The 10,574-nt window shown below is 36.0% G+C and overlaps 2 protein-coding genes across 2 annotated transcripts; one reads left to right on the top strand and one right to left on the bottom strand.

Annotated features, from left to right (window-relative positions):
* Positions 1–656: 656 nt before the first annotated feature.
* LOC134278035 (uncharacterized) lies at positions 657–1,184 on the bottom strand. The gene has a single exon (XM_062760350.1). The coding sequence runs from the start codon at positions 1,182–1,184 to the stop codon at positions 657–659; it is 528 nt and encodes a 175-aa protein (XP_062616334.1).
* A 3,213-nt stretch (positions 1,185–4,397) lies between these two features.
* LOC134278048 (coiled-coil domain-containing protein 124-like) lies at positions 4,398–9,866 on the top strand. Its single transcript, XM_062760369.1, has 6 exons — positions 4,398–4,486; positions 4,761–4,826; positions 5,096–5,236; positions 5,705–5,873; positions 8,322–8,439; positions 9,138–9,866. The coding sequence occupies exons 2-6, from the start codon at positions 4,809–4,811 to the stop codon at positions 9,331–9,333; spliced, it is 642 nt and encodes a 213-aa protein (XP_062616353.1). The 5' UTR covers positions 4,398–4,486; positions 4,761–4,808; the 3' UTR covers positions 9,334–9,866.
* The last annotated feature ends 708 nt before the right edge of the window (positions 9,867–10,574 follow it).

Below are 10,574 nucleotides of genomic sequence, written 5' to 3'. Positions count from 1 at the left end.
ATTTTTTTAAGGGGGGTCCACCCTAGTCAAAAAAAAATCTAATCCCAGAAATTTCTTGACAAGCAAAAAAAAAAAAAAAAAAAAAACTCGCCCAACCTATTTCGTGGGGGGGGGGGGGGAACTGGTGACTACCCCCCCCACCCCACCCCTCTAGATCCGCGCATGCCTGGCTGCTCTAAATAGGATGATAATAAGCTTGAATTGATAATTTGTATCTAAAGTAACTATTTAAGTCTAAACTGGTTGGAAAACTTTAAGAAAAACTGGGAAATTTTATTTCTTATCCCACTGATTCATTCAAGAAAGGATATTAAAAACATGAATTATTGTTGCCCATTTATTTCAAACAAATAGAGGAAAAGGGTACACATTAAATGATTTTTTATAGTTTCACAATTCATTGCATGAAACACAGAAAACTTTGGAATGAAATATTTGTAAATGTTTTCAAATTATTAAACATTGATTCATAAATAAATTAAATATTCAATCGTTGTTATTATACAATATCACGAAACAAACAAGTCGTGAGCGTGGGATAAAAAAAGACAATAACTTATCAGACGTACGTACACACTAGGGCTATGCATGATAATCTTTTCCTAGAGCACTTTTGAAGTCAATATACCCGGGGTATTTAATAATTACTAGTAAGTTTAATCCAAGAAAATGCTCTTTATTTCTTCCGCGTAACGGCCGTGTAACCTTTTCTGTAAATGAACACCGTCACAAAGATCTTCCCTGTTGCATTCCTCTAGTCCATTCAAACTCCGGAAAGTTATCACATCGTCATTCTGAAAACTCTTTTGTAGACACAAGTTAATTATCGTCCTCTGGATTTCATACCCCTCCACTGACATCCCCCGGGGTCGGTATCTCTTAAACAGTCTACCTAATATCACCTGGTCAATGTCCGGAATGTCCCGAAATGTGTTCACAAGTCGGACGATGTCCTTAACTATTTGAAATGGGTCACTGTTGAAGCTGATGTCATTTTCTCCGATTTGAATATAGATTTTCTTTGGTTTTAAACGCATCATTTTTTGCGTGATGTTATGGAGGAGAACTTGTCGCGAGGTTCCTCCATTTAACCCAAAGAAATGGACTGGAAAGTTTGACAGGTCCAGGGTCGGATGGTTAGAAATTCGGGCGATAAAGCTGTGTCCGAATAGAGCGAAAGACATGTTTCTTAATCTGAATACAAAATATTCCTTGCTGTGTAATATATATGGCGCTTATTGAGTAATGTTCATTAAGCATTGAACCCTAATTAATTAAGGTATACTAATAATAAGAGGGTGGACTGTTTAATTGGTATGTACAAAAATGTATCATCTTTTGAAAGTCGACGCGGTGAGTGAACATTGTAGTAATTAACGCGTTTTTGAAATAAAGGGAATAATTACCTGTGAGATACAATGCATATATGTCATATATATGTTTGATGAGTTATATAATTTATATATTTTACAAAGGACAGATTCCTTGCATCTACTTAAATATTAAGTGTGCAGAAAAATACTTGTTTGTAAATTTGGACATGAACCATGTGTTTAGTTTTATTTATTTAATTTGACTATACAATTGCACGTATTATAATGCAGAAATTAAAATTATCATTTCCTTCCTAAGAATACTCTCTTAAACTTTTAAACTAACATTCTTTGTCAGTTTATACTTCAGCAGGTAAATCGAGGAAATTTGGGTCATGAATAGCTTAGTTTACTACGCAAAATTCCGACCCCCTCCCCCCAATGTAAATACAAAAAATTAAAAAAGTGCTAATTTATCAATTCCTTCAAGTACAACATAAAGTGTGCTGTACATGAAATGTGCTGTACATGATGTGTGACTATGCACATGACCGTTACAGTGCATGAAAAACTATACCTATAAGGCGCTGTTTTAATTTTTTTTGAGGTATTTCTGATCTTAAAAAATAATTTGTTGATATCAGAAAATTATTTTCTAATTTCTGAAATGAAATATATGGAGACAACGATCACATGGAACAGTATTCAAGCTTAAAAATCCATAAAACAATACAAAATATAAGCAGGGCAAACACGGACCTCCAAAACTTCAGAGGTGGAATCAGGTGCCATGGAGGAGTGAGCAATCCCCTGCCGACCGGTCACACCTGCCTTGTGCTCCTTGTCATGATCGGGAAATAACGGAGAATCAATTCAGTACGATTTTTTGATGCATGTCAGAAAGCGATTTTCTGATGAAATTTCGAGTTTTTGATCGAAAAAAAGAGGTGATATTTTCTTATATCAGAAAATCAAATATGTGATATCATAAAATAATTTTATGAAAGTCGAATATATGATATCAAAAAACTCCTTTCTGATGTCAAAATATCGTTAGGAATTTCTGATTTCAAAATACATTATTTTTTTATTAAGGTTTCAATTCAAATTCTGATATCAAAAATGTTACTGATTTTATCAAAACCTTTATTTACTGATAATCCAAGGTCAAGGCCAAAAGGCCAAAATTATTTGGTATCAAGAGGGAGGTCTTTTCACAAGAAATACACCTGTGAAATATAAAAGTCCTAATACAATGGCTGTTCAAAAGTTATATGGCAAAGGCTAAAAGTTTTTTTTTAAGTGGATCAAACTCTAGGTCACATGTTCAAAAGGTCCTAAATATTTATACCCAATTCAAAGGAATACACATGTGAAGTATGAAAGCCCTAACACCAGCTGGTATTCCAAGGTTAAAGTTTTGGGGTTTGATTTACTCAGGTGACCTACTGTTATCGTCACATGTGCGTCATGCGTTTTCTGCTTCTTCTCTCAAACCGTTTAATCACATATTCAACCAAAAAAGCAGCGTGGCCCAAGGGTCGGGGGTTCTGGTGTTAGATCGGGACTCTATTGATTAAATAGATAAATGGGTTTATTATTTGAAAATCTTCTCTGCTCATGTATATTAAACAAGTGCATACGTATATGGTAGTGATGAGAAAGGGTGCCTCTTCCAAAATTGTGAATTTCATGGCCCCAGGGTTAGGTGAAGCATTTATACATTTTCAGTATATAATTAGAGCCCCCCGCCCCTCTCTCTCTCTCTCTACAGTACAACTGACCCAGGGGCCTTGAAATCCACAATTCTGGAAGAAGGACCCTTGCTCATTATAACTATAGAGATACTTCATCTGCTTAATACCCAGGAGCAGAAGAGAAGAGTACAAAGAGTAATGCATTTTCACTGCATAATTTATATAGCCCTGTCCAAACACAAGAACCCCCTTCAGTTGAAATCTTCTCATTGGTATTAATCAAACATTAATGATGACCAAGGGTGCCTTTTCCAAAATTGTGAAATGTGGCGCCAGGGTAAAGGGTTCCTATGGTGTGGGGGCACTTGCCTACTGATTATTCCGGATTATTACTGATTAGTTGAAATGCATTTTTGTTCCCCTTCTCTGCCTATGGAAATTAAGTAACTAAATTAAGCAATTCTTCGAAATGACATTTAGTAAAAAATGCATCCTTAACAAGATGTGTTTGTGAAACACTGATGCCGTTTGGCGAGGGTTGAAGTCCTTCTTCCTCTGTTCGGCCTCCTTCATCAGGTTGAAGATTTTACCATGCAGTTTGCGTGTGCGCATGTTTAGAGGAATAATTTTTTCCCTAAAAACTGGATAAAAGCAGGATTGTTTTAGTTTAGTTCATCTTAGGCAGTTGAGATTTAAAAATCTCAAGTGATGTTGCTCAAATGCAAGTCTAACCCCATGCAAGTCGAGTGGGTCAAACCCGAAGGTCAAGGTTAAAAAGGTCAAAATTTATACCCACTGAAAGATCTTGTCACAATGAATACACATTTGAATAATGAATGTAACCCTTGCACAAACTTCTTAAAAGTTAAGGCCAAAGTTAAAGTGTGGTATTTTTTGTATAAGTGGGTCTAACTCCAAGGTCAAGAGGTCAAATTTAGTGCTAATTTAATTCTTAGTGTCACAATTTAAAGGCCGAGGTTTTCAACCGTAAGGTTTTCCTCAGGTAAGTTTGGTGTTGGGTGAAGTTTAATCGAAGCGGCTGAGAAGCCCCGAGGGAACCCCACTCACTCCAAAGTTATGGGCAATGTTTAAGTTTTTGCGGACAAACAGACAGCTAGACAGACGGATGGATGGACAGGGCAAAAATAATATGGTCTTTCAAATTTTCGATTACAGGGGTATCAAAATCTTAAAACGGTGATGATATACGTTACAGTAGGAGATTAAGAGTGCATAGTTGTGAGAAGCGAGTTTTTTAACCAGTTTTCGACATTTTAGACCTCCTGGACAAATTGGATGAATATAATATCGTATTATTTTAATATAATACAACACAATATCCAGAATACATCGACTTATTTGGAGGTCGAGTTAATCTTATACGTATCGGGCATCTTTTACTTCCGGTTGTGAAATTAAGGCGACTGAGCTGTCAACAGTCAAGTTAATTTTTAACTAACGGGAAAATAAAAACGGGTATGATTCAGGAACCATTATATATTTAAACAAGATGTGTTCTTGTATAGTGAAGATAGTGTACTCTGTACAGTTCTTCATTTTTTGGTATGACATTTAATAATAATTATATGTGTTGGTGATTAACAGAACTCTTTAAATCTTAAAATATTTGGGGATTTTTTTTTTATCAGACGATTGCATAAGTTTGCTTAGTAACAGAGTCTTAATTGTGTTAAAGGTGTAACTGTTGATAACTTCAAATGTAAATTGCGTATACAACCTTACATTTCAGAAATCTGCTCAAGAAATATTGTGTATGGTTGTGTAAAGTAGAGAATAAATGCCAAAGAAGTTTAAGGTATTCTGTTAATATGCATATACATGTGATGTCCAGTTTATTAATGTAAGAGTCCACATAAAAGTAAACTGTTCTTTTGCATCTTATAAAATTTTTATGATCTTAAACATTAAATGTTTCATTTTGTGTGTATTTTTATTTTTCCTTGTACATGTTTTAATGAATTCCTTTGTATATATGTTCTAAATTTAAAGAATAAAAATCATTCTCATGTAGACACTGTTCCATCTGGTTTACTTCAGACTAAAATGTTTTTTCTTTTTATCAAGGGAGAGAACAGCAAGGCAGCTGAGGCCCGAGCCAGAAAGGCGTCAGCTCAGGCCGAGGCTGCCGAGAGAAAACAGCAGGCCATAGAAGATGAATACTGGCGGGATGACGACAAGCATGCACTGAAAAAACAGCAAAGGAAGGTAACCACGTCAGACCAGTATCTCAATTTATCAATTGTTTGTTTGCTGTTTAACGTCCCTCTAGAGAATGTTTCACTCACATGGAGACACCACCACATAATTTGCTGGTGGAGGGATGGGAATTTATACCTATATTTGGCTCTCAGGCCATTGAGCAGTGAGAATTTTTTTGTGCCAACACCTACTGCCCTTACATATGTATATTTTACCTGCTTTACAAATTGAGATTGTCAAAACTATAGTCATATATTTGATAAATCTTTTAATTTATGATACAAAAATATGATTTATTGTTGAGGTAATTTGACTTTCTCATGTTATACCAGTAAAACTCTGGTTGAGATTACATGTATTTTTAAATTTTCAAGATTTTTAATGCAATTTTAAGTGTTAGACTTTCAGACATTTCATCTCTGACACATAGATACAATTCTTTTATCTCATTCTGTTCAGTAAATTTTTTAATAGGGTGAAAAGGAGAAGAAAAGACATGAACAGTTAGAAAGGAAAAAGGAACTTCAGAAACTTCATGATGAGGAAATGGCATCCATTAAAAAGTCTGGTCCAGTTCCTCAGACCAAAGTCACTCGAGCTGAAATAGATAGGCACAAGGAGTCAGAGCAGAAGGCCAGACAAGGTAGCGTTTACAAGTCTAATAAAAAATAGACAGAGGAAGCTGAAGGCCAGACAAGGTAAAGTTTACAGGTCTATCAGAAATAGACACAGGGAGCAGAGACCAGACAAGGTAAAGTTTACAGGTCTATCAGAAATAGACACAAGAAGGAGAGGCCAGACAAGGTAAAGTTTACAGGTTTATCAGCAATAGACACAGGGATCAGAAGCAGACCTGTTTACTCTTACGATTTCGACGTATTTTGTACGGATTTTTAGTCCAGAATACGTCTCACGTTTTGTTATTATGAAAATACGGAAATAAGAAATACACTTATTTCAAATTAGTTTTCGTTATGATCTGTCTCAGTTTCACGCTTTTTAATAGCTAAAAAAAGATTTTAAACACAGTTATGTCGGTTTGCCAAAACACTGTGTTATGAAACGATCATGACCATGTTATCAAACCATGTTTTAGTATTCAGAAAAGCAGTTGTTCTCCATTTATATATGTAAAATTGATTGAATGTGAAATCTTACTGGCAAATGCCAAATCTCACGGACAAATCTAATCAAAAATACTGAGAGACATTGATATGGGTAAACAGGTCTGCAGAAGGTTAGACAAGGTAGTGTTTTCAGGTCTATCAGAAATAGACACAAGAAGGAGAGGCCAGACAAGGTAAAGTTTACAGGTTTATCAGCAATAGACACAGGGAGCAGAAGGTTAGACAAGGTATAGTTTACAAGTCTAATAAGAAATAGACACAGGAAGCAGAAGGTCAGACAGGGTAACGTTCACAGGTCAATCAGAAATAGACACAGGAAGCAGAAGGCTAGACTTGGCAGAGTTTACAGGTCTATCAGAAATAGACACAGAGAGCAGAAGGTCAGTCAAGGTATAGTTTACAGGTCTATCAAAAATAGACGTAAGGAGCAGAAGGTTAGACAAGGTAGAGTTTACAGGTCTATCAAAAATAGACACAGAGAGCAGAAGGTCAGTCAAGATAGAGTTTACAGGTCTATCAGAAATAGACACGGAGAGCAGAAGGCCAGACAAGGTAGAGTTTACAGGCCTATCAGAAATAGACACAGAGAGCAAAAGGCCAGACAAGGTAAAGTTTACAGGTCTATCAGAAATAGACACAGGAAGCAGAGGGCCAGACAAGGTAGTGTTTTCAGGTGTATCAAAAGTAAACACAGGGAGCAGAATGTCAGACAAGGTAGAGTTTACAGGCCTATCAGAAATAGACACAGAGAGCAAAAGGCCAGACAAAGTAAAGTTTTCAGGTCTATCAGAAATAGACACAGGGAGCAGAAGGCCAGACAAGATAGAGTTTACAGGTCTATCAGAAATAGACACAGGGAGCAGAAGGTTGGACAAGGTAGAGTTTACAGGTCTATCAGAAATAGACACAGGGAGCAGAAGGTCAGTCAAGATAGACTTTACAGGTCTATCAGAAACAGACACAGGGAGCAGAAGGCCAGACAAGGTAGAGTTTACAGGTCTATCAGCAATAGACACAGGGAGCAGAATGCCAGACAAGGTAGAGTTTACAGGTCTATCAGCAATAGACACAGGGAGCAGAAGGCCAGACAAGGTAGAGTTTACAGGTCTATCAGCAATAGACACAGGGAGCAGAGGGCCAGACAAGGTAGAGTTTACAGGTCTATCAGCAATAGACACAGGGAGCAGAAGGCCAGACAAGGTAGAGTTTACAGGTCTATCAGCAATAGACACAGGGAGCAGAAGGCCAGACAAGGTAGAGTTTACAAGTCTATCAGCAATAGACACAGGGAGCAGAAGGCCAGACAAGGTAGAGTTTACAGGTCTATCAGCAATAGACACAGGGAGCAGAAGGCCAGACAAGGTAGAGTTTACAGGTCTATCAGCAATAGACACAGGGAGCAGAAGCCTAGACAAGGTAAAGTTTACAGGTCTATCAGAAATAGACACAGGGAGCAGAAGGCTAGACAAGGTAGAGTTTACAGGTCTATCAGCAATAGACACAGAGCAGAATGTCAGAGAAGGTAGAGTTTACAAGTCTTATAAGAAATAGACACAGGGATCAGAAGCCTAGAAAAGGTACAGTTTACAGGTTTATAAGAAATAGACACAGAGAGCAGAAGGTCAGAGAAGGTAGAGTTTAGAGGTCCATCAAAAATAGACAGAGGAAGCAGATGGTCAGAGAATATAGAGTTTACAGGTCTATCAGAAATAGAAAGAAACACTGACAGGGAGATAGAGCAGTAAGATAACAGGTTGACTATGAATTATGGATACCAAATTTAGTAAATTTTATGTTTATAATGAGCAGCTTGCCTTAGATTAGAATTCATTCAGTGTGATAAAGCTTAGTGATTATTTAGATAAATAGCCCAACCTGGAAAATATTCTTCTTTGCTTTTGCTTCCAATAAAGGAGATTTGAATCAATATAGAGGACATAATGGTTTATTTTTTTAAATTACAGAAGCTGCTAAAAAGCAGATGAAAGAAGAGGAGGAGCCACCTATAGAAGAGAATTTAAATCGACTCCAGATCGAGGGTCACGAGGCCAGATCTGTCACAGAGGCTCTGTCAGTCTTAAGGTACGATGCTTCATTGGGTAAATCTACTGTAACTGTGATTAGTGTCTACCAGGGTATCTCTTTTAAGGTCTGACTGTTTTAAGGTTAGTAGTATTAACTAATCTACCTTTGTTGATGTCTATTTAAAAGTCTATAGTCTTAGTGAAGTTGATATATGTATTCGTAACAATCTGTTCATTGCAAAATTTAAGGAGTCTATCCCTTAGGGCTGGCTGTGCCAAAACTAGCCAAAAAATTAATTCCTAATTCCCAAGATACCTTGTTTTGCATATATTTTAAATAAAATTCAGTTGACTCTGTGAAATCCATGTCTTCAGAGTAATGTGATGAAGACTCTGTTTGAAATGTCAGGAGATTGAATACTCTATTCAGGGTTTAAGAGTGGTGTAAAACTTTTATATAAGGCTGTGCCTAAGTGATAATTATTTACCATGCACAATTCCTTACTTTGAACCTACAAAGCTGATCAAAACTGAAAAAAAGTGCCCATTGTCTACATGGAATAAGAATTGTTAATCCGATGTTATTTAATGATCCATGTTAGACACCAGAATTTTGTTTTCAATAAGGCTTATTTTGAAACATAAATATTTTAAGTTGATATCTCACTAGGTTGTATGTAGAGTATGAAATTCCATTCTGCTTGAACATCACAGTTTTCAGTACATTTGTACTTATAAAAAGTTTTGTGTTTACAGCGACAAACCTGAAGAGGTGGATCTGCATCCAGAAAAGAGACTGAAAGCCGCTTACAAAAAGTTTGAGGATGCCAACCTCCCCACCCTAAAGCAGGAGAACCCCAACATGAAACTGTCACAGCTTAAACACATGCTCTGGAAAGACTGGCAGAAATCCCCGGAAAATCCACTAAACCAGAGGAAAGCAGCCTCATGATGGAGAGTGGCTATGTCACACGATATAATCCCTAAGCAGATTCAGTTTAAGTGCTACCAGCCATCTAGTGTAGAAGCAAAATAAACAAAAACAACATTGTCATGGATTGTTATCTAAATGTGTAAAACTTCTTACAATGTAATTATACATTATGTATGCATGATTAAACATGTGGTGAATCTTTTTTTGGGTTAGGGTTTCAAGGAAAAACTGCATTTGAATAGTAAATAATTATATTTTACGTCAAGTGGTGCTCTAGAAAATTTAAAAATGTTTTATTTATACATTACTGTCCTTGGGTACAGTTAACGTCTACAATAATATTTGACTGGAAAAGAATTTAAAATTGGAAAATTCCCTACATAAACAAGTTTAATTACCAGTAAATGCAATATTTGTTTCTTTTGAAGTGATAATTGCATGCAGTACTGTAGACATTTAACATATTGTTGATGTCTCTCCGATTCAAAACAAATGTAAAAATTTCCATGCATCAAAGTGTCAACGTTCCTTTGACTAAAAAAAACAAAACACCTCTGACATTTTAAAATGACTAAATCTGGATATTCATTTCATATACAAGAGTTAAGGACTCAGGTTTGATGTATGTGAAGGAAGGGTAGGGGGTTTAAGTTAATAGTCAATGGTGCACATCTTTCCTATTAAATGGGAATTTTTTTTTATGGTTTAAAACACCATATTTCTTTCTTTGGTTGATTTCTTTGGAGAACATTCTTTGAATATATGTATACATGTATTCAACATATTATGTTTACTTGTATACAGCATTAGATGTTATACTTTAAACATGTTTTGCTTTACACTTGTACAATAAAGTTGAAAAAGTTGCACGGTGTATTCACATTTGTAATTAGTGCATATATAGTGAAAAAACAAGATGTGTTTGTGAAACACTGATGCCCTCGTATGGCAACATAATGAAGATAAACTTCTCTTAAATGCAAATTAAATATATTGGTACCCAAAGTAAGGTCTTCTCACAAGAAAAAAAATTTTAAAGTATGAAAGCACTAGCACCACCTGTTTAAAAGACCAAGGATAATTTTTTGGAAAGGCAGGTCAAACTCCAGGGTCAAGGTCAAAATTGTTGGTTTCTAGAGAAAGATCTTGTCACAAGGATTACATATGTGAAGTTATGATGAAAACCCTGACCCTAACTGTTCAAAAGTTAGTCCAAGGTTAAAATTTTAATAAAGTAGGTCAAGGTTGCAAAGTTATTG

This window comes from Saccostrea cucullata, unplaced genomic scaffold, assembly GCF_032062105.1.
Source record: "Saccostrea cucullata isolate Sc308-1 unplaced genomic scaffold, CSIRO_AGI_Scuc_v1 ctg390, whole genome shotgun sequence".
NCBI classification, from domain to species: domain Eukaryota; kingdom Metazoa; phylum Mollusca; class Bivalvia; order Ostreida; family Ostreidae; genus Saccostrea; species Saccostrea cuccullata.
Note: the sequence above shows the minus strand (reverse complement) of the source record. Positions and strands in the feature narration are given on the sequence as shown.

Coding starts and splice junctions, on each gene's coding strand:
- LOC134278035 (XM_062760350.1), bottom strand. CDS start 1,184: ATGTCTTTCGCTCTATTCGGACACAGCTTTATCGCCCGAATTTCTAAC.
- LOC134278048 (XM_062760369.1), top strand. Junction 5,874..8,321: donor AGAGCAGAAGGCCAGACAAG/GTAGCGTTTACA, acceptor TTTAAATTACAG/AAGCTGCTAAAAAGCAGATG. Junction 8,440..9,137: donor GAGGCTCTGTCAGTCTTAAG/GTACGATGCTTC, acceptor TTGTGTTTACAG/CGACAAACCTGAAGAGGTGG.